This window comes from Bombina bombina, chromosome 3 (assembly GCF_027579735.1).
Source record: "Bombina bombina isolate aBomBom1 chromosome 3, aBomBom1.pri, whole genome shotgun sequence".
Taxonomy (NCBI): Eukaryota; Metazoa; Chordata; class Amphibia; order Anura; family Bombinatoridae; genus Bombina; species Bombina bombina.
This window is the reverse complement of record NC_069501.1, coordinates 843,580,019-843,604,498: the sequence shown is the minus strand read 5'-3', so window position 1 is coordinate 843,604,498 and position 24,480 is coordinate 843,580,019. Positions and strand designations below refer to the sequence as shown.

General features: G+C 39.5%; 2 protein-coding genes across 5 annotated transcripts in view; one reads left to right on the top strand and one right to left on the bottom strand.

Moving 5' to 3' along the window:
* ERCC5 (ERCC excision repair 5, endonuclease) overlaps positions 1-1,076 on the bottom strand; it is a 238,975-nt gene extending 237,899 nt beyond the window's left edge. The window contains exon 1 of the mRNA XM_053707797.1: positions 1,012-1,076. The gene's annotated coding sequence lies outside the window, so the exon portion shown is untranslated. The remainder of the gene's footprint in view (positions 1-1,011) is intronic.
* A 98-nt stretch (positions 1,077-1,174) lies between these two features.
* LOC128654113 (uncharacterized) overlaps positions 1,175-24,480 on the top strand; it is a 163,504-nt gene continuing 140,198 nt past the window's right edge. Inside the window, exons 1-3 of one of the 4 annotated variants that reach the window (XM_053707799.1) lie at positions 1,175-1,249; positions 2,181-2,369; positions 3,934-4,051. In XM_053707799.1, the coding sequence (XP_053563774.1) occupies positions 3,983-4,051 (69 nt within the window). In that variant the 5' untranslated portion in view covers positions 1,175-1,249; positions 2,181-2,369; positions 3,934-3,982. Of the gene's footprint in view, positions 1,250-2,070; positions 2,370-3,933; positions 4,052-24,480 lie in introns of those variants that run through there. The other 3 variants (XM_053707801.1, XM_053707800.1, XM_053707798.1) reach the window with 3 other exon arrangements.

Sequence of the window (24,480 nt, the reverse complement as noted above, 5' to 3'; positions counted from 1 at the left end):
CCTAGGTTATTTGTTGCTCCTGAGCTTTCCTAGATACACCTTTCAGCAAAGGATAACAAGAGAAGGAAGCAAACAAAATAATAGAAGTAAAATGGATAGTTGTTTAAAATGCTATGCTCTGTCAAAATCATGAATGTCTAATTATGACTTTACTGACCCTTTAATAAGGATTGAGGTGCATGGTCCCCCTTCTCTGTACTAACAAAAAATAAAACCTGGTGAGGTGGGCGGTGGAAGGTGAAATAAGAATATTAGAAGGCAATTTTAATACAATTGATGAGGATTTAGAAATTTAAAAAAAAAAAGATTTTATAGGTTTTTCTCTATGATGACCAATTTATATTACATCAATAACTAATGTTGACCTCCCTTTAATCTTTAACAAAGTACACCAAGAGAGCTAAGCAAAATTGATAATGGAAGTAAATTGGAATGTTGTTTAAAATGTCATGCTCCATCCAATTCATTTGTTTAATTTTGACTGTACTGCCTTGCATTCACATATGCACACAGCAAAACAATGCCAGCTGATCAGTTCCTGCATCTCAAATGAGCTATCAGAATGAGTAAAAAACACTTATTATTGTACATGCATAAAGACATTATAAACCGGTACTGCAACCTGCATGCTTAATAAACCACTCTATGAATGCTGCCTGCTGCTACATAAACGTGTGATGAGAACACAAGCCTGCAAATGCTACTTGTAACTGGCAATATTGCACTGCTAGACAATAGGTACACAAAATGTAATTTCTTCCAATAATAAGAGGTTGGTGGAAGATGCTCCTGACAACTGATCTCGTGCATGATTCTAGTTACACATTTTAATTTAGTTGCCGAAAAGTGCGATTATTTTGCACAGGTCAGCCGATATAATATATTATTTCGCTCAAGTACTATATTATGTCCCTCCGCCACTTTACAAAGTTGAAATACATCTTAGCACACAAGAAAAGCTCTAAAATACATATGTAATGTCCATGTAGTTCAATTTCACACTCATTCTACCTCTTTCAGCTGACAGCTTTGTGTTTTCCATTCGGATCACTTCGGACCACGGGAAATTACAACTTAGACTCAGTGTATCAGACCCATTGACATTTCCGGACAGGGGTAATCACTGATTGGCTGAGTATGGTCATGTGTTTCTTAAGGGTTCATGGGAGCTGGAGTTCTATTTTGTTACCTTTTAGACTACAATTCCCACAATGATTTTTTCAAGTGCAAAGGTAAAGATTCAACGAAGGTAGGTATAAAACTAAATGCAAAATAAATATTTATGAAGGGACTCGACGATTTGATAGAACAGATGGCGGTCTTTGATTATAGAATAAAGTAATAATATAATCCCTAAAGCGTGAAAGCGATGTATGTGTTTTAACTGGGCTCACAATCCATACAGCTGGAGAAAATGTTTCTGAGTTCGTATCTACAGACTTTGAAACCATGAGTGAAATATTGAGGCATAGCAGTCTGATGCGGGTGTAATTCACTAAAGACACACACACATGGAAATATTAGTGATACCCTGCACGGATTATAATGATTTAGTGATATTGTTGGTACATTAACCAACTTTTTAAAATATTTTTAATGTGCTCGAATTTGCATACCTCGTGGTTTAAAGAAAATACAAACACAAGAATAAATACATAACTGATTCATTGCTCATTTCATTTAAATTACTCTTATATTATTCATGATTTGTATTTAATATTCTATCATAGTGTTCATTATGTTTGGTGATGAGATGCACAATTAAAAGCTAAATATCTTATTTGTAAATAAAACTTTCTTTTTTAACAATATTGTTTTGGAAGTAGCTGGTAATTGGTGGCTGCACACATATGCCTCTTGTCATTGGCTCACATATGTGTTCAGTACTGCATTGCTGCTCCTGTAAGCCTGCCTAGGTTTTCTCTATAACAAAGGTTACCAAAAGAACAAAACACATTTGATTAAAGATATAAATTGGAAAGTTTTTTATTTTATTTATAAATTGCATGTTCTATCTGAATCATACATTTTAAGTTTTTTACAGTCCTGTTAAAGTGAATGTAAACTTTCATGAATTAGTGCCCGGTTTTTAAAAATACTATAAAAAACGGGCACTTTAATTCATGAAAGTTAACATTGCCGCGTATTTTTAAAAATACTTACCTTTCTCTTGTACAAAGCTGGATCACCGATTCCCCGCCCGCAGTTCTTCTGTACATACGTCACCAATGACAAAACCAGCTTTCTCCAATCCCCCTGGAACGTCCATCTTGTGAGGCCACGCTGTGATTCGAGGAGGCCGGTTTCGTAATTGCTGTGTAAGTACAGCAGGTGGGGGGATCAGCGATCCGGCTTTGCACAAGAGAAAGGTAAGTATTTGTAAAAATACAGTGCAATGTAAACTTGACTAAGCAAATAATTTATAACCCTAAAATGTTTTTACCAACGTATATATTTCTGAAAATCTGTTCTTCCTGGATATGACTTTTGGACATTTGACTGGATTCATAGGCCGCATTTGGCAAGCGCTCCAAGCCAGCGCCGGAAACATCTGCTCCAGCGATGACGTGGTGCTAGGAAACGTCGCAAGTGAGGGAGTTTAGAAAAAACATGCGCAAAGGGACCTGCTCAGGGGTGAAACTACAGGGGTTGCAGAGGTTGCAATTTCAACTGGGGCCCGGTTGCAATTTCAACTGGGGCCCCAAGTTTGGGGACCCAGCTTAAAAAAAATATATTTTTTTTTTATAAAAAACATTGACCTGCCTGCACTGATATCATGTGAGTGTGACATGATGCTTCACTAGTGTCTCTGACTACAGGGGTTAGTCTTTCTGTTTTACCAATTGGTGGTTATGTGTGTGTGTGTGTGTGTGTTTATGTATGTGACTGTGTGTGTATTTATGCATGTATGTGTGTGTATGTTTGTGGAACCAGCAAATTACAGACCTTGTTACTACATCATGGGGGGGGCGGGGGTAAACAGTGTCACTATACAGTACCACTATATACAGTACGGAGGGGCTGGACCATGTTACAGACTACTGTGGTCACTTTATAAAGTACTGGGGCAGGTAGGGTCAGGCCAGCCATCTCACCAGCATATTACAGACTGTGTCACTGACTCACTATAACAGTACTGGTGGGTTAAACAGTTTCACTATATACAGTAATAGGGGTCAGACCATCTCACAGACGGTGGGCACAGGGTACCTCCTTTTCCAGACATGTAATCTGATTCACATCTTTTTTTTCTGTGTTAAATGTTAAAAAAAAAAAAAGATATGTATCAAATTCAATTTTTGGGGGGATGGGGGGGCTTCTTAGATTCTTGCACCTGTGCCCTGTGGTTTCTAGTTACGCCTCTGGACTTGCTGCACAATAATGGAGTACTCACAAATAATTCATATGTGAGACGCTTCTATTTGCATGCAATATTTCTAATACCTTTTAAGTATTAGAAATATTGCAAGCAAATAGAAACGTCTCACATATGAATTATAGATATGTATTCCATTATTGTGCAACAGATCCCTTTGCGCATTCGAACGTTTAGTATAAATGCCCTCACTTTTGAAAGAATTATTAAATTATTTATTACACCTTTTTAATATATATATTTATTATTGTAAACCTGGCCGCCTCCACAAGCAACGTGTGTGTGTGTGTGTATATATATATATATATATATATATATATATATATATATATATATACACACACACACGTATTGCTTGTGGAGTCTGCCATGTTTACAAGCGTCTGAGCTTGCTCTGAAAAGTCACAGCTTTTCAGCTTGGACTTGCGTCATCAGAGCGCTGAGCTTTGAAGTCTTCACAAAACGCTCCAAGCGAGCTCTGAGTCACTTGGAGCTCTTGCCGAACGCGGCTATAACAACAATAAAAGCAGGTCTGCTGATTTCTTTTCCCATTACAGCTGATTGATTTGCGGTTTCCTTCAAGGGTAAACTTCATGCAAGGCCAGAATGGTAGAAGTGAAGATATTGAGTGGGGGGCTATCAACTGAGCTGGAAGCTGCTGGCTTTCTTCTGCAGGTACTTGTTATGGATCTTGATGTTAAAAAAAAATAATAAAAAGAACTGAAACCATTCTTACTTTTACTTTTATGTAAATAATATTCATACAGGTGTAGGCATAAATAATGTTTATAAATGCAGAGCTGATCATGGGGTAGTGTTTATATTAACACCAAATGTTGATTTACTTTTATTCACAATCACCTTTTAAATTTTATTTTTTTATAAAAATTTTAGCATTTTATTGTCAAATATTTTAGCACTTGTCCTAAAGCCTGTGTACACGGGCTATTTTTTGCATTACAGCGGTTCCACCCCTTGCTCTCTCTCTATCCCCCCTCTCTTTTGCTATCTCCCCATCTCTTTTGCTCTCACTCCCCCCCATCTCTTTTCCTCCCTCTCTTTTGCGCTCACTCCCCCCTCTCTTTTGTGCTCTCCCCCCTCTCTTTTGCTGTCTCTATCCCCCTCTCTTTTGCTGTCTCTATCCCCCTCTCTTTTGCTGTCTCTATCCCCCTCTCTTTTGCTGTCTCTATCCCCCTCTCTTTTGCTGTCTCTATCCCCCTCTCTTTTGCTGTCTCTATCCCCTCTCTTTTGCTCTCTCTATCCCCCCTCTTTTGCTCTCTCTATCCCCCCTCTTTTGCTCTCTCTATCCCCCCTCTTTTGCTCTCTCTATTCCCCCCTCTTTTGCTCTCTCTATTCCCCCCTCTTTTGCTCTCTCTATTCCCCCCTCTCTTATGCTCTCTCTATTCCCCCCTCTCTTATGCTCTCTTTCTCACCCCCCCCCCCCTCTTTTGCTCTCTCTATCCCCCCTCTTTTGCTCTCTCTATTCCCCCTCTTTTGCTCTCCCCCCCCCTCTTATGCTCTCTTTCTCTCTCACCCCCCTCTTTTGCTCTCCCTATCCCCCCTCTTTTGCTCTCCCTATCCCCCCTCTTTTGCTCTCCCTATCCCCCCTCTTTTGCTCTCCCTATTCCCCCCTCTTTTGCTCTCTCTATTCCCCCCTCTTTTGCTCTCTCTATTCCCCCCTCTTTTGCTCTCTCTATTCCCCCCTCTTTTGCTCTCTCTATTCCCCCCTCTTTTGCTCTCTCTATTCCCCCCTCTTTTGCTCTCTCTATTCCCCCCTCTTTTGCTCTCTCTATTCCCCCCTCTTTTGCTCTCTCTATTCCCCCCTCTTTTGCTCTCTCTATTCCCCCCTCTTTTGCTCTCTCTATTCCCCCCTCTCTTATGCTCTTTTTCTCACCCCCCCTCTTTTGCTCTCTCTATTCCCCCCTCTTTTGCTCTCTCTATTCCCCCCCTCTTTTGCTCTCTCTATTCCCCCCTCTTTTGCTCTCTCTATTCCCCCCTCTCTTATGCTCTCTCTATTCCCCCCTCTCTTATGCTCTCTTTCTCACCCCCCCTCTTTTGCTCTCTCTATCCCCCCTCTTTTGCTCTCTCTATTCCCCCTCTTTTGCTCTCTCCCCCCCCCTCTCTTATGCTCTCTTTCTCTCTCACCCCCCTCTTTTGCTCTCCCTATCCCCCCTCTTTTGCTCTCCCTATTCCCCCCTCTTTTGCTCTCTCTATTCCCCCCTCTTTTGCTCTCTCTATTCCCCCCTCTCTTATGCTCTCTTTCTCACCCCCCCTCTTTTGCTCTCTCTATCCCCCCTCTTTTGCTCTCTCTATTCCCCCTCTTTTGCTCTCTCTCCCCCCCCCCCCTCTTATGCTCTCTTTCTCTCTCACCCCCCTCTTTTGCTCTCCCTATCCCCCCTCTTTTGCTCTCCCTATCCCCCCCTCTTTTGCTCTCCCTATCCCCCCCTCTTTTGCTCTCCCTATCCCCCCTCTTTTGCTCTCCCTATCCCCCCTCTTTTGCTCTCTCCCCCCTTTCTATTGCTCTCTCTCCCCCTCTCTTTTTCTCTTTCTATCCCCCTCTCTTTTGCTCTCTCTCTCTCTCTCCCCTCTCTTTTGCTCTCTCTCTCCCCCCTCTTTTTTTTTTTTTTTAATATATTTATTAAGGCAATTGAACAGATACAGCAATCAAAAAGAAATGAAGGGTAACATCTCCAGAAAAATGATACAGGACACTAGTCTAGTACAACTATACATCACATAGTAAAGTGTAAATTCTGACAGAGTATCACCCCTCATCAATGCCTCTTTTTAAAATAATTAAGCACTCTAGTGTCCTCGATAAAATAGAAATCCCCTCATGGGATCTGGCAACTAAATCAAACTGAAGACATCTTCCAGGAATTCAGAAAGTCCTCATCATATGCTGGTAAAATCATCATGGAATAAGCTTACCTTACGCTTATGTAAGTAACATGTCATGTGGTAGAGGCAAACTTTGGGTTAAAGATACAGTCTCAATCAAAAAATGCAAAAGGGGCATCAGAGTTTCTCTGTAAGGGAAAAACAGTAATTTACCAAAATAGAGCTCAGGTGCCACTACAACCATAACTCAACATTTACATTGAACTTTTATAAAAACATAGACATCAGTTAACTTATTATTTTTGATAGTTATCAGAAAACTCGAGTATGAGAAACAAGGAAGAATATCTTAAATTAAGGCCCAAAGAGCCTTTTCTTATGAATGCAGGGGAAAATTTAAGAATGACACTTCGGATTAAGCAGAGACTGCTCAACTCTGCCAAAGGGGGGTGTGGAGGAGAAAGTATTCATCCCTACCTCACCAGAGTGGTGGGGGGGGGAGAGATAGGCCAGCAACAATACACCCTATTATTACTGCTGGATACTATAACCAACAATTGAATAGGCTCTGGTATTACTAAGAGAGTACCCAAGGAATTTCAGATGCGGCCAGTTTCCAGGTGTTCACATGTTGAGCGGTGTTCTATATGTGATGCATATTGGTAGTTATAAAAAAGTGTATAAATAAAACAAACCGTTATGTGTAGGAAACTAAATGACAGTACCAACTTATTGTCTGGTATAGTGCACTATAGCGAGGATAATGCCTTCTGAATTTACTATCAGGGACTTAAGATTGGGGTAGCAGCAATATATTAATCTACTGTCTAGAACAGATTAGGCAGTACCAGCTCCCACACTCAAATTCCTGTCCTTCCAGCCCCAGGCAGCAGCAGTTGTAATTTCTATTATGAAAGAGAAAAAGAAAAAAAATGACTCAAACTTTCATACATAAAGAGAGCTGGCCACACTCTCTATAGGCTGTTTGATTAGGAAGCCAAGTGCAGGAAACCCACTGTGTATTCGTGTGACAAGAATAGCTGTTAACAGTGCTACATCTCTGAGTTGCCTTTATAAAGCAGAGATCCAATCAACCCCACGAGACCAACACACAAACCAATATGTACCCTATAATATAATATATACAGTTATGCATCGCCCGGGGCTAGCCAAGGAGAAAGGGGCACTCAGGTATCTGTTCTCAACACCAATTAGCAGTACGGGAGAGTATAGTGCAGAGCAGGCATATATATAACAGCCACCAGTATGTTTAGGTAGCATTTACATCTTTTGTCAATATGTCCCCATTAGTTCTACGTAGAAAAAAGGAAATTATAGGCGCTAAAGGACAGTACCCAGCTTAACTAGTGAATTCCCCTCCAAGAATACAAAGTGGCAAAAGCAATGTGAAAAAGTGAAGTTAAGCGCTCAAAGCACGGGTATATCTAGGAGATGTGTATTTAAATAAAGGGACCAGTGTCCAGTATGTAATCAGCGAAAAAATATATTCATCAAAGTATTTATATGTGATAATATATAGGAAGGAATATATATATATATGTACCAGAACAGAGACAGAGGCGTAAATATAGTTCAAATGGAAAATTTCCAAGGCAATTTATTATACTAATAAAACAGAGGTGTCCAAGATGTCTAAAATGATACAAAATGATACAATGTAAAACAAAGGGACGTCTCCCTTAATAAATGTATAGATACATAAAATAAGCATAAAAGAACAATAAGAAAAAGTACTTGCGCTTTAGCGAAAAATGTACTGATGTCCCAAGATATTGACTTGCCAAGTGACAAGAAAGTAACTGTCCAGTTGTAGGCTTAAATTGCCTGTATATGGTGGTTGGCGTTACTGAATGAGAGAAAAGGGCGCCTTTTTGTGTAAAGGTGACGTGATGTCACGTTTTAAAATGGTAGGTGATGTTGCCGTGGCAACCCCTATTCCTAAATCTGTAAGGAAATCCTGGGGGATCTAAAGATAATCTTTGCGCTCACGAAAGATGATAGCTTTGTTGTCGTTAGGAAAGACTAGCAGGATCTTGAAATTTAGAAATGGGTCTTTGCGGTCGCTAGTAGCGACTAGTTTATCCTTTGTTGAAGGACTTGGCGGTCGCAAACAGCGACTAGGAGAAATATACAGATCCTTCCAGTTGAAGATAAGGTGGTCGTTAGTAACGACTTGGGGATCTTTTAAGAAGTGTAGGTTGGTCTTTGCGGTCGCCGGTAGCGACTGGTGTATCCTTTGTTGAAGAACTTGGCGGTCGCAAGTAGCGACTAAGGAATTCTTTGGTTTAGGATGAGGTGGTCGTTAGTAACGACTCGCGGATCTTTTAGGATAAGTAAGATGGTCTTTGCAGTCGCTGGTAGCGACTGGGTTATCCTTTGTTGAGGAACTTGGCGGTCGCAGGGAGCGACTAGGAAATTCTTAGGAGACAGTCGGTTTTGTGGTCGCTAGTAGCGACTAGGAGTTTCTTTGTAGCAAGGTTGGTGCCAAACGGCACAGCAGTTGGTGGAGTTAGTTGTCAGTTGGTGCCAGCATGCACAAGCCTAAGCCTCAACATAATGGAAGGACTTTCCATTTGAATTTCTATGTGCATGCTGGCACCAACTGACAACTAACTCCACCAACTGCTGTGCCGTTTGGCACCAACCTTGCTACAAAGAAACTCCTAGTCGCTACTAGCGACCACAAAACCGACTGTCTCCTAAGAATTTCCTAGTCGCTCCCTGCGACCGCCAAGTTCCTCAACAAAGGATAACCCAGTCGCTACCAGCGACCGCAAAGACCATCTTACTTATCCTAAAAGATCCGCGAGTCGTTACTAACGACCACCTCATCCTAAACCAAAGAATTCCTTAGTCGCTACTTGCGACCGCCAAGTTCTTCAACAAAGGATACACCAGTCGCTACCAGCGACTGCAAAGACCAACCTACACTTCTTAAAAGATCCTCAAGTCGTTACTAACGACCACCTTATCTTCAACTGGAAGGATCTGTATATTTCTCCTAGTCGCTGTTTGCGACCGCCAAGTCCTTCAACAAAGGATAAACTAGTCGCTACCGGCGACTGCAAAGACCAACCTACACTTCTTAAAAGATCCCCAAGTCGTTACTAACGACCACCTTATCTTCAACTGGAAGGATCTGTATATTTCTCCTAGTCGCTGTTTGCGACCGCCAAGTCCTTCAACAAAGGATAAACTAGTCGCTACTAGCGACCGCAAAGACCCATTTCTAAATTTCAAGATCCTGCTAGTCTTTCCTCACGACAACAAAGCTATCATCTTTCGTGAGCGCAAAGATTATCTTTAGATCCCCCAGGATTTCCTTACAGATTTAGGAATAGGGGTTGCCACGGCAACATCACCTACCATTTTAAAACGTGACGTCACGTCACCTTTACACAAAAAGGCGCCCTTTTCTCTCATTCAGTAACGCCAACCACCATATACAGGCAATTTAAGCCTACAACTGGACAGTTACTTTCTTGTCACTTGGCAAGTCAATATCTTGGGACATCAGTACATTTTTCGCTAAAGCGCAAGTACTTTTTCTTATTGTTCTTTTATGCTTATTTTATGTATCTATACATTTATTAAGGGAGACGTCCCTTTGTTTTACATTGTATCATTTTAGACATCTTGACACCTCTGTTTTATTAGTATAATAAATTGCCTTGGAAATTTTCCATTTGAACTATATTTACGCCTCTGTCTCTGTTCTGGTACATATATATATATTCCTTCCCATTAGTTCTACACCTAGTAGCACAGCAGGAGGGTACAAATCCCCTCAATTTTAGACGTTGGTCTTCATGGATGCAGGTTCCTCGGTTATAACTGTACTAAAGTCACTTGAGAGTCCAGCAAAGTATCTTGGCCATTTGGCCTTCTGCTAATGCAGATCCGTCACTGTGAATAGGTCACCACATTCACCCAATGCCGGACCGGGGGCCGCAAGAGGAGTGCCAGCACACTTCTGCAACTTGATGTATGAGCAGAATACGCCAGCTTTCTTCCCAACCCTGTCGAGACAAGTGCACAGTACCCCACCCTAGTACTGAGTTCTGTTGTGTACTCACATGGACCCTCTGTAGTGGAGCGGTAGGTTGCGGTAACATGGGGAAGCGTTCCTGAGAGTGTGCTGGCATCAGGTGACAGTGCGGTACTTGTCTCTTCATATGATCCGCCCAGTGATTCTCAGTTGCCCCTATATACTAAATTGGCGGGGGCAAATATATCCAACATGATAGAATCTCTGCCCTGGGGCTTGTGTCCGATGGTGGCAATAAAGAAGGGTTCTCTTGGAAGGCTGGGGATGTATTCTGCGGTTTCTGAACTCCCTTATGATCCCCTCAATCTCATTACCACGCATACGTGCCGATCGGATCATGTAGAACAAAGCGTCCAGCCTCTCACATAGCCCCTGCGCATAATCTTCCAGTAGTTCCCTTACCGCATCAAAGGTTATTTGTGCATTCATGTTAGCAAGCGCTGCAACACACAGCAGGCAGTATATTACAACATAAGCTCAGGGTTCAGAAGTCGTCTTTAGTTTCAACGGTCAATCTTGCTGACTGTTAGCAATCCAAAATGGCGCCTCAGTGTGTGGCGATCAGCTCCGGCGTAACTGCTCAGCTTAGCACAAATCATTCAGTTTCCCAGATGGTTGCAGCATTCTCGGGGGTTCCTTCCTGCAGTGTCACCCTTCCATGTAGTTATTTTTTCGGTTTCTTAATGTGAATAGGGTTTACTTGAATATTGTTTGCGCAGAGCTCCCTGATCATGCGACCATCTCTGTTGCTGGCCAGCTCCGCCCCCCCTCACTTTCATTTGCGCCCCCTTTCGTTTGCTCTTTCTCTCCCCCTCTCGTTTGCTCTTTCATTTGCGCCCCCTCTCGTTTGCTCTTTCTCTCCCCCTCTCGTTTGCTCTTTCATTTGCGCCCCCTCTCGTTTGCTCTTTCATTTGCACCCCCTCTCGTTTGCTCTTTCATTTGCTCTCCTCTCGTTTGCTCTCCTCTCGTTTGCTCTCCTCTCTTTTGCTCTTCCTCTCTTTTGCTCTTCCTCTCTTTTGCTCTTCCTCTCTTTTGCTCTTCCTCTCTTTTGCTCTTCCTCTCTTTTGCTCTTCCTCTCTTTTGCTCTTCCTCCTCTGTTTTGCTCTCTCTCCTCTCTTTTGCTCTCTCTCCTCTCTTTTGCTCTCTCTCCTCTCTTTTGCTCTCTCTCCTCTCTTTTGCTCTCTCTCTCTCCTCTCTTTTGCTCTCTCTCTCTCCTCTCTTTTGCTCTCTCTCTCCTCTCTTTTGCTCTCTCCCCCCTCTGAGAAAAAAAGAGAAAGGGCGCCTCCTAGTGTAGCCAATATAGAACTGGACAGATATAATCAGATATAAATTTTATACTCACAAATTGTGAAGGCAAAGATAATGCCAAGGTAAACGCTCTGGGAATTCAGCAGTGTCCCAGTTGACTGTGCACCAGATGGCAGGGCAGCTCCTCCTGTTAAATTGTTATGGCAATCTGTAGAAATGGAAGATATATAGAGGGCGACTCCTAGTGCATATCAGTTAGCTTTAAATTCTCCCACTAACAACTCCCCTTGGAAGAATACTCACACAGTGTGAAGCACACTATAGTGCTAATGCAGCCTGCTGGGTATATTGCAGTGGCCCAGCGCACATATACACTCTGGTAATGAACAGTTCCAAGGTTTTTTGCAGGATGTTCCAATAAAACAATAGGAGACTTCAGTGGATAAAAGGAACTTTATAAAAATCAATTAATCATATAAAAACAGTCAGTAAAACACGCTACACGTTTCTCAGAGTTAACCACTCTGTTTCCTCAGGCAAGTAATACTGATCAATAGCTGAAGTCTCCTATTTATGTAACCTAGAACCAATTAGGGTATGAGTTACACCCAGTGCACACCCTTTCTCTATTCTCACAGGTGCATTTGCCTTTTTAATGAAAAGCTGCATTGCTTAACTATAATCTGAAAAGTGCATATCCACAAAGTTATACAATGTATTTTGGTAATACATTGTATAACTTTGTGGATATGCACTTTTCAGATTATAGTCAAGCAATGCAGCTTTAAACTAAAAAGGCAAATGCACCTGTTAACTATTAGGTTTGGAAACAATGCTGTATATCACCCAGTAAACTATCAGTTTGAAATGTATGTGTACAGATACAAATTGTTTAGTTTGCAAACAATGTTGTTTATGTGTATATATCTTTTTGTTTGGTAATACATTGTATAACTTTGTGGATATGCACTTTTCAGATTATAGTTAAGCAATGCAGCTTTTCATTAAAAAGGCAAATGCACCTGTGAGAATAGAGAAAGGGTGTGCACTGGGTGTAACTCATACCCTAATTGGTTCTAGGTTACATAAATAGGAGACTTCAGCTATTGATCAGTATTACTTGCCTGAGGAAACAGAGTGGTTAACTCTGAGAAACGCGTAGCGTGTTTTACGGACTGTTTTTATATGATTAATTGATTTTTATAAAGTTCCTTTTATCCACTGAAGTCTCCTATTGTTTTATTGGAACATCCTGCAAAAAACCTTGGAACTGTTCATTACCAGAGTGTATATGTGCGCTGGGCCACTACAATATACCCAGCAGGCTGCATTAGCACTATAGTGTGCTTCACACTGTGTGAGTATTCTTCCAAGGGGAGTTGTTAGTGGGAGAATTTAAAGCTAACTGATCTGCACTAGGAGTCGCCCTCTATATATCTTCCATCTCTCCCCCCTCTGTTTTGCTGTCTCTCTCTCTCCCTCTGTTTTGCTGTCTCTCTCTCTCCCTCTGTTTTGCTGTCTCTCTCTCTCTCTCCCTCTGTTTTGCTGTCTCTCTCTCTCTCTCTCCCTCTGTTTTGCTGTCTCTCTCTCTCTCCCTCTCTTTTGCTGTCTCTCTCTCCCTCTCTTTTGCTGTCTCTCTCTCTCTCTCTCTCTCTTTTGCTGCCTCTCTCTCTCTCTCTCTTTTGCTGCCTCTCTCTCTCTCTCTCTTTTGCTGCCTCTCTCTCTCTCTCCCTCTCTTTTGCTGTCTCTCTCTCTCCCTCTCTTTTGCTGTCTCTCTCTCTCTCCCTCTCTTTTGCTGTCTCTCTCTCTCTCCCTCTCTTTTGCTGTCTCTCTCTCTCTCTCTCCCTCTCTTTTGCTGTCTCTCTCTCTCTCTCTCCCTCTCTTTTGCTGTCTCTCTCTCTCTCTCTCCCTCTCTTTTGCTGTCTCTCTCTCTCTCTCTCCCTCTCTTTTGCTGTCTCTCTCTCTCTCTCTCCCTCTCTTTTGCTGTCTCTCTCTCTCTCTCTCCCTCTCTTTTGCTGTCTCTCTCTCTCTCTCTCCCTCTCTTTTGCTGTCTCTCTCTCTCTCTCTCCCTCTCTTTTGCTGTCTCTCTCTCTCTCTCTCCCTCTTTTGCTGTCTCTCTCTCTCCCTCTCTTTTGCTGTCTCTCTCTCTCTCTCCCTCTCTTTTGCTGTCTCTCTCTCTCTCTCCCTCTCTTTTGCTGTCTCTCTCTCTCTCTCCCTCTCTTTTGCTGTCTCTCTCTCTCTCTCCCTCTCTTTTGCTGTCTCTTTATCCCCCCTGTTTTTCTTCCTCTCCCTTTTTTTTTTTTTTTGTGTGTGTACAACGAATATACAAACATAAAATGCATGGTACTGATTACAAATGTTAAAGAGCTTGCAATGTACCCCAAAAAATATCATCCCCTTCATTTTCTCCCCTCAGTTTAACAGTATAGACCACTCTTGGATTTTGTATACAAATACAGAATGTTGCAGGGGGTGAAGTAAACAAAAGAAAATAAAACATTTGCATCATAAAGAGTCATAATATTCTGCTAAATATCCTAGACAGCGGGTAACTGATGCAAAAGCCAAATTTGGTTATACATATAATAGGTGTCACCATACTCTGCATTTTAAGTTGACTAGAAAAATACCGTAGAGAAACATCAACTACTTACAATTCATTCATGGCATTCATGCATGGGTATAGTTGTACAATGAAATATCTTTTGTTGTTCCAGAAGGGAACATTTTACAGTGGTGTAGTGGAGAAGACATTGCTTTGTTTATAGGGCCCTCTGCTGGGCAATAAGTGAACTAATGAAAAATAATTTCAAATGCTAAAAGGCTAACTATTGGTTTTCCTTTTAAAGGGCATTCATGCCCACTTGTTTAAATATTGGATAACAGGTCAAATTATACAGGGCATTGTACAAAACCAGATGATGTTATAAGGGCATACTGTAAAGTTAACATATGCAGTGATTTATATTACTTAAACTTCATGGAACTATGTATAACACTATGTATAACACCTCTGGTATGTATATTATATTGATGGGGATACCTAGCACATTAGAGAAAACATTCTGTCCACCCCGTGGTTCCAGCCGTAAACCACAGAGTTTAGGCTCAATCAACAAGATATAATTTAAGGTATCCTTGCCTATTCAATAGTAAATTTACCACTGTTGCGTTACCCAGAGAAGGAGTGTTATAAGCCACTATCATGAGGGCGCCAGTTGTGACAATGTCTCTAGCTTATTAAATAACATAAAACTAAACAATATAGGGTGTATTCAACTTTCACCCCAGTAACCTATTAAACCGTGGTTTGCAAAAAAGGACCTGCATTCTCTTTCAGTTCCTAAGTCTAGTCCTCGATAAGAACATCGTCCCAGAGACCAAGTTCAGTTTACTGTGGGTGTAAAAATGATGCCGGATAGACATAGCCATTACTTTTGGGTGTCCCTTAGCTGCCATCTTTTCTTTAGTAACCTTTCCAGCTGGGTATAGCAGGTTCACCAATTGCTTGGAGTATTCAGTATTGAGACTATCTGATATGGTAGAAGCAGATGTATGACATGTTGGTGTTTGTGACAGATTGTGAGTCCCCCTCGAGCTCCTGCAGAGGCACAGCACCCAGCGACTTCCAATTTGTTAATTGTCTATCGTGCTATATCAGTCGGTTTTATTAGCTCCGTTGTGTCAATGTATAAGTCTGGCTCAGCCATAAATGGCTCCTTAAATGCTTGGATAATGGCGCTAAGACAAGGTGTGTATATTTTCTTATTGGTTGTCTCTACATAGTATGTCGGCTGCTTGGTAGGTGGTGTTTGCTTCAGCAAATGCAGAGGTTCCTCTGAAGTGCGTTTGATAGTGGTTTGAGCCTTACAATGCCTAGTATAAAGGACCATCAAGTGATCCCACAGGGCTTTGTCTAGTAAGCTCTGAAAGCGGTGTTCAAGTCATTTCACGTAATAGTCTATGATATTATGCAGGCCTGTGTCTTGTTCGGCTGCCATTTGTGGCTGGTTTGTGGCGATGTCTTTGCTGGTTATATATTCCCTTGTTCAGGTGGTGTACGATTGTAGTTAGATGCGATATAAAGATGCAGAGATCAAACTTTAGTGCTGTATATCCAAATTTGGACAAGTTACCTCGGCGTACCGATGGGGTAGCGCTGCATGTTATGAGCCGCCGCTCCAGGCCTCAAAAAACGCCCGGTCTCATACTCCTGCTTCAAGAGCTCTGCTGATATATTGATATATTATGTGCCTCTGAACAGCACATTGTTATATGGTATTTGTGTGATGTTTTTGCTGTAAGGATAATCCAATTTGTGTGCGATATGGAGCTCATTGCTGCCATATTGCCCACAAACGCCGGTTTTTTGAAAACCTGTAATAGCAGCGCGAGCGGTGGAAATAACTTGCAAGTTATTACTGAACTGCTCATAAAGCAAAACTCGTAATCTGGCCGTAAGTACCCTAACCTAACACCCCCTTAAATTAACCTAAATTACCGAAACAAATAAATTCTAAAGATACAAAAAATATTTTTTTTTACAAAAAATAAAAAAGGCTAACATTACAGAAAATAAAAAATCAAATTACCAAATTTAACAAAATTAAACAAATATCCTTTTCAGGGCAATGGGTTGTTTAGGTTTTTTAGTGTTAGGTTCTTTTATTTTGGGCTGTTTGGTGGGTGGGGGGGAACTTTGTGTATTTTTTGTAAAAGCCCTTTTAAGGGCTACTGGTAGTTTATTCTGGGGGGCCTTTTTTATTTTCATAGGGATTAGGTTTAATTTTGTTACATTTAATTTGATTTTTTATTTTCTGTAATGTTAGCCTTTTTTTATTTTTTATAAATTTATTTTTTGTAACTTTAGAATTTATCTGTTTAGGTAATTTGGGTTAATTTAAGGGGGTGTTAGGTTAGGGTACTTAGTTATTTATTTAAATAGTTATTTGAGTTGTGGGTTTTGGCGGTTTAAAGGGTTAATAAGTTAATTAGGTTTATTGCGATGTGGGAGTTTTGTGGTTTAGGGGTTAATAGGATAAATAGGTTTATTGCCATGTAGGGGTTTTGCGGTTTAGGGGTTATTAGTTTAATTAGGTTTATTGTGATTTAGGGGTTTTGTGGTTTAGGGGTTAATAGGGTAATTAGGTTTATTGCGATGTGGGGGTTTTGCGGTTTAGGGGTTAATAGGGTAATTATGTTTATTACGATGTGGGTGGTTGACGGTTAAGGGGTTATTAATTTTAGTTTGACTTGCGATTTTTTGTAGAAGGCGGAAATATAGGTAAAGAACTGTTAGGTTTATTATTGGGAGGCGGCTCAGTCTACACATTATTTATACAGTCACAATGCATAGTGACTGTATCAATAATGTAGACACTGACATTTTTATTAATGCTTATTTTTTCAGTGTCTACATTATTGATAGTCACTATGCATTGTTACAGTATAAATTATGTGTGGGCTGAGTTACGGAAATTGCAGATCGCAACTTCTGAAAATATTTTACGGGCATAGGAATTAACACATACGTCAGTGTCAATCAAACACTGCACGTTTGTGGAAAGGCATGCCTCTCGCTCGTGGCAAATCGCGTGTGTCGCTCGCGACTAACCACGCCCCTTCCTCGCACCGGTTAGTCAATTTAAATAATAAGTTAAAACATTATCTGACGCAGTTAGGAAAAAGCAGTCTGTGAGGAGAGTTGTTGTAGAGAGAGATCAGTTAGATTAATAGCAGAACATCGTATTTAGTTTAATTGTTTAGCATTATTAGCTATTCTATCCAAAAGCTTTTTTCAAAGCTAAAGATAAGGCAGTTGTTTTTTATTTTTAACAGCTTTTTTCAAAGCTTAAGGTGTTATAAAATCGTTTTTCTTTTTTTTTTTTTATTTACCTCATAAGCTTTATAGAAAGCTAAATAACAGAACACAAAAATACTTATCAAGCTTTTTTAAAAGCTAAAGTAGTTATAAAAAAATCTGTTTGCTACATAAGTAGCTAAGTAGGGTATAAAATTGAATAATAATTTATATAAATTATTATAAAGTATACTCTTTATTTAAAAGGTATACTATTTTTTTATTAAAAAAAAAAGTTATTTTTTAAAGTTAAAAACAAAAGTTGTACATTTAACTTTAGATTAGAATAATATAAGAAAGAAATTGCAAATAGGGGTTTGCAACATCTGTAGATCATTTAGGAAATTAGTTTCTCAAAAAAAGGTGTTACAACACCAGTAGATTACTATATATATATATATATATAGAAGCAGCGTTGCTAAATACATTGTTGCAATATCTGTAACATTATAACATAAATTCATTTTGTTGCTACATGTGTAGCCTTACTATATTTAATATATTTTGCGTATATTTAGGACAGAAGTCCATTCCCATAAGGTTGTCACTATATATATATATATATATATATATATATATATATATATATATATATATATATATATATATATATATATATATATATATATATATATATATATTCACATTTTCAATAAGTTTGGTAAATAGGGTTTGGCTAAACTGGTATATTATATATATATATATATATATATATAGGACAGTTGAACATAAAAAGGCTGTCACTACACCTGTAGAAATATTTATATATAGATTAAAGCATTTTTCAAAATAAATTTTTGCTACTTTGGTAGCTTTATTATATATTTTGTTGTTTTATTAGACGGTTAAGAACAAGGGAAATTGATAACTGGAAGTGATGCCTGTTTTGCTAAAAATGTTGTTAATAAAGAAATACTTAAAGGGACATGAAACCTAAAAATTTTATTTCATGATTCAGATAGAGAATACAATTTTAAACAACTTTCCAATTTACTTCTATTATTTAATTTGCTTTCTTTTCTTGTTATCCTTTGCTGAAAGGTTTATCTAGGTAAGCTCAGGAGCAGCAAAGAAACTAGCCTCTAGCTTCTGATTATTGGCAGCATATACAGGTATACCCCGCTCATACAGCGGGTTAGGGACCGGAGCCCCGCTGTAAAGTGAAAACCGCCTTAAAGTGAAACAAGGAGTTTTTAGCTTTCTTTTCACTTGCCAGTGTGTTTAAAGACTTGAAAACATGTTTGAACTAACATATATTAGGAGTGCAATAGTACTATGTGTAGTTTAACACTAGCACAACACAGTATTCAATTAGTATTCAATAAATACTGTACCTGTAAAATAGTGACAATTACTGTAGTAAAATTTGCCAGACTATAACACTGAGACACAGATTGCACTGTAATGCTGTAAACAGAGTGAACTGCGCATAATAAAATGGTGCCAGTCAATTTTTTTGCAATCTCACGAAGATTACAGCACTGTTTCAAAATCCTTGGAGGACAAAGCGCTGTATAAGCGAAGCGCTGTAAAGTGAAGCGATGTAAAGTGAGGTATACCTGTATATACCGATTGTCATTGGCTCACTCATGTGTTCAGTTAGAAATCAGTAGTGCATTGCTGCTCCTTCAACAAATGATACCAAAATAATGAAGCAAATTAGATAATAGAAGTAAATTAAAAAGTTGTTTAAAATTGTATTCTGTATCTGAATCAAGAAAGACATTTTTTGGGTTTCATGACCCTTTAAAGTAGACATAATTTAAAGAGAAGAAAGTTTGTATTTATTTAGGACAGTAGTTTGTCCAAATAGAGTGTGGCTATATCTGTAGTTTATTATATAGAACATATTTTTGATATATTTAAGACGTTAGTCCATTATAATTATAGTATTGCTACACCTGTAGCTTAAATATTTATATAAAAAAAAAGTTACAAAATAGGTTGTTTCTACATCTGTAGTTTAAAAAATATATTAGACTGCCCTCTGGGCAGGCTTATCGACTAGTCAATTATAATCCTAATGAAATGTTTTGCAAACAATTGTGCCACTTTAAAGGGACACTAAACCCATTTTTTTTCTTTAATGATTCGGATAGAGCATGCCATTTTAAGCAACTTTCTAGTTTACTCCTATTATCAATTTGTCGTTGTTCTCTTGCTATCTTTATTTAAAAAGCAGGAATGTAAAGCTTAAAGGAATAGAAAAGTGTGCTGTATGAAACATTAATAAAACACAAAGATCGATTGATATATGTAATATAAATTAATACTACTCACCATTTTATCAAAACGAAGCCTTTAAGTTATATAAACTATATTATTTTGTTTTTGCAATGACGTAACAAACGAGAGCCCACAGAAACGGGCTGTCCAACATGCATTATAATAATCATATGAATTCCTTCTAATTTAAATATGGAAATTATGCAAATACGCTTTGCTAATTTGAATAATTAATCTCATTGGTCAATTGCTTTTAGCCATGTCAGTGACAGCCTGCCGGGGCTTTCTGCTAATGAGAGATAGCAGCATGAAGCGGTTTCTTCGAAATAGAAAACGTATAGTAATTCATATGTTATGTACTTTATGTACACACGCAATGTATTATCTATGTACTTTGGTAACAGAATATTAGTTGTTAAATACACAGGGTTTTTTTTTTTGTGTTTAGATATTTTTTATTAGGTACATTGGTTTTACATCATAATAACATCTTTTTTCATACATCAGACATTTTTGCAAATAAAATAAACATTCTTAAATCAATGACCATACTTTTCTAGGGACAATCAAGTATACACAGAAATAATAAAATAAGACAGGACATAGTAATGTACCAATAGTTATAAATATAGAGAAATAATCAGAATAGGTTAGGATGGGTGGAGAGGGAGGGATAGGAAAACCAGATTAGGGTAAATAGGGGGGTTCTCCGCCAAACTTGGAGTATTGGAGCGAATAACATACATGTCTAGCTCTGTGAAATAATGCAGATCTAATTTATAAACTGCCATAGATGAAAAACGTAATCCTATATTAATCAAACTTATTACATAAATACAGTTTCTCTTGTTAAGTGTATCCAGTCCACGGATCATCCATTACTTATGGGATATTAACTCCTCCCCAACAGGAAGTGCAAGAGGATTCACCCAGCAGAGCTGCCACATAGCTCCTCCCCTAACTGCCATTACCAGTCATTCTCTTGCACCCAACGAATAGATAGGATGTGTGAGAGGACTGTGGTGATTATACTTAGTTTCATACCTTCAATCAAAAGTTTGTTATTTTATAATAGCACCGGAGTGTGTTATTCCTTCTCTGGTAGAATTTGAAGAAGAATCTACCTGAGTTTTTCTATGATTTTAGCCGGAGTAGTTAAGATCATATTGCTGTTTCTCGGCCATCTGAGGAGAGGTAAACTTCAGATCAGGGGACAGCGGGCAGATTAATCTGCAAAGAGGTATGTAGCAGCTTATTATTTTCTGACAATGGAATTGATGAGAAAATTCTGCCATACCGATATAATGTAAACTCAGCCTTAAAGGGACAGTAAAGTCAAAACTAAACTTTCATGATTCAGATAGGACAGGCAATTTTAAACAACTTTCCAATTTACTTTTATCATCAAATTTGCTTTGTTCCCTTGGTGGCATTTTTGAAAAGCTAAACCTAGCTAGGCTCAAACTGATTTCTAAACAGTTGAAAACCGCCTCCTAGCTCAGAGCATTTTGAAAGTTTTTCACAGTTAGACTGTGCTAGTTCACATGTGTCATATAGATAACAATGTGCTCACTCCCGTGAAGTTATTTAGGAGTCTTCACTGATTGACTACACTGCATGTCTGTCAAAGGCACTTAGATAAGGAGGCTGTCTGCAAAGGCTTAGATACAAGGTAATCAGAGGTAAAAAGCATATTAATATAACTGTGTTGGTTATGAAAAAACGGGGAATGGATAATAAAGGGATTATCTATCTTTTTAAAAAAGAACATTTTTGGTGTAGACTGTCCCTTTAAATGCAGTAGCAGCAACTGGTATCAGGCTGTCATGTATGTATATTTTACACTTCAGTATTCTGGGGAATGGCACTTCACTGGAATTATTCTGTATGCATAAAACTTTAGCTTAATTTGCAGGGACTAGCAACAGGCTTTTTAATAACACTCAATTTATTAATGTTAAACGTTTTTTGCTGGCATGTAAAATCGTTTAATTTTCTGAGGTACTGGGTGAAAAAATGTTTTGGGCACTATTTTTTTCCACTTGGCAGTCGTTTTATTTAATTTATGACAGTTTACTGATCTCTCTCACTGTTATGTGTGAGGGGGAGGGACCTTTTTTGGTGCTTTTGCTACGCATCAAAAAATTCAGTCAGAAGTTTATTGTCTTCCCTGCATGATCCGGTTCATCTCTACAGAACTCAGGGGTCTTCAAAACTTGTTTTGAGGGAGGTAATCACTCACAGCAGAGCTGTGAGATTGTAGTTGACTGTGATAAAAAAAAAAAAAAAAACGTTTATGTCTGTATTTTTTTTTTTTTTCTGCTATCAGGGTTAGTTATCCTTTGCTAATGGGAGCAATCCTTTGCTAAAATTGTGTTTTTTACAAAGATTTGATGCTATAACTTTTCAGTTTATTAATTTTCAACTGTCATAACTTTTTCTGTGCTTCTTATAGGCACAGTACGTTTTCATATTATAGTAAATTACTTGAAAAGTATTTCCAAGTTGCTAGTTTATTTGCTAGTGTGTTAAACATGTCTGATTCAGAGGAAGATATCTGTGCTATATGTGCTAAAGCCAAAGTGGAGCCCAATAGAAATTTATGTACTAACTGTATTGATGCTACTTTAAATAAAAGTCAATCTGTACAAATTGAACATATTTCACCAAACAACGAGGGGAGAGTTATGCCGACTAACTCGCCTCACGTGTCAGTACCTGCATCTCCCGCTCGGGAGGTGCGTGATATTGTAGCGCCGAGTACATCTGGGCGGCCATTACAAATCACATTACAGGATATGGCTACTGTTATGACTGAAGTTTTGGCTAAATTACCAGAACTAAGAGGTAAGCGTGATCACTCTGGGGTGAGAACAGAGTGCGCTGATAATATTAAGGCCATGTCAGACACTGCGTCACAATTTGCAGAACATGAGGACGGAGAGCTTCATTCTGCGGGTGACGGTTCTGATCCAAACAAACTGGATTCAGATATTTCAAATTTTAAATTTAAGCTGGAAAACCTCCGTGTATTACTAGGGGAGGTGTTAGCGGCTCTGAATGATTGTAACACAGTTGCAATACCAGAGAAAATGTGTAGGTTGGATAAATATTTTGCGGTACCGGCGAGTACTGACGTTTTTCCTATACCTAAGAGACTTACTGAAATTGTTACTAAGGAGTGGGATAGACCCGGTGTGCCGTTCTCACCCCCTCCGATATTTAGAAAGATGTTTCCAATAGACGCCACCACACGGGACTTATGGCAAACGGTCCCTAAGGTGGAGGGAGCAGTTTCTACTTTAGCTAAGCGTACCACTATCCCGGTGGAGGATAGCTGTGCCTTTTCAGATCCAATGGATAAAAAGTTAGAGGGTTACCTTAAGAAAATGTTTGTTTGTTCAACAAGGTTTTATATTGCAACCTCTTGCATGCATTGCGCCTGTCACGGCTGCAGCAGCATTTTGGTTTGAGTCTCTGGAAGAGACACTTGAATCAGCTCCATTAGATGAGATTACACACAAGCTTAAAGCCCTTAAGTTAGCTAACTCATTTATTTCAGTACATTTAACTAAACTTACGGCTAAGAATTACGGATTCGCCATTCAGGCACGCAGAGCACTGTGGCTAAAATCCTGGTCAGCTGACGTTACTTCTAAATCTAAATTGCTTAATATACCTTTTAAAGGGCAGACCTTATTCGGGCCCGGGTTGAAAGAAATTATCGCTGACATTACAGGAGGTAAAGGCCATGCCCTGCCTCAAGACAGAGCCAAACCTAAGGCTAGACAGTCTAATTTTCGTTCCTTTCGTAATTTCAAAGCAGGAGCAGCATCAACTTCCTCTGCACCAAAACAGGAAGGAGCTGTTGCTCGCTACAGACAAGGCTGGAGACCTAACCAGTCCTGGAACAAGGGCAAGCAGGCCAGGAAACCTGCTGCTGCCCCTAAGACAGCATGAATCGAGGGCCCCCGATCCGGGAACGGATCTAGTGGGGGGCAGACTTTCTCTCTTCGCCCAGGCTTGGGCAAGAGATGTCCAGGATCCCTGGGCGTTAGAGATCATATCTCAGGGATACCTTCTAGACTTCAAATTCTCTCCCCCAAGAGGGAGATTTCATCTGTCAAGGTTGTCAACAAACCAAATAAAGAAAGAGGCGTTTTTACGCTGCGTACAAGATCTTTTATTAATGGGAGTGATCCATCCGGTTCCGCGGTCGGAACAAGGACAAGGGTTTTACTCAAATCTGTTTGTGGTTCCCAAAAAAGAGGGAACTTTCAGGCCAATCTTGGATTTAAAGATCCTAAACAAATTCCTAAGAGTTCCATCGTTCAAAATGGAAACTATTCGGACAATTTTACCCATGATCCAAAAGGGTCAGTACATGACCACTGTGGATTTAAAGGATGCTTACCTTCACATACCGATTCACAAAGATCATTACCGGTATCTAAGGTTTGCCTTTCTAGACAGGCATTACCAGTTTGTAGCTCTTCCATTCGGATTGGCTACGGCTCCGAGAATCTTCACAAAGGTTCTGTGTGCTCTTCTGGCGGTAATAAGACCGCGAGGAATTGCGGTAGCTCCGTACCTAGACGACATTCTGATACAAGCTTCAAGCTTTCAAACTGCCAAGTCTCATACAGAGTTAGTACTGGCATTTCTAAGGTCGCATGGGTGGAAGGTGAACGAAAAGAAGAGTTCTCTCTTTCCACTCACAAGAGTTCCCTTCTTGGGGACTCTTATAGATTCTGTAGAAATGAAGATTTACCTGACAGAAGACAGGTTAACAAAGCTTCAAAATGCATGCCGTGTCCTTCATTCCATTCAACACCCGTCAGTAGCTCAATGCATGGAGGT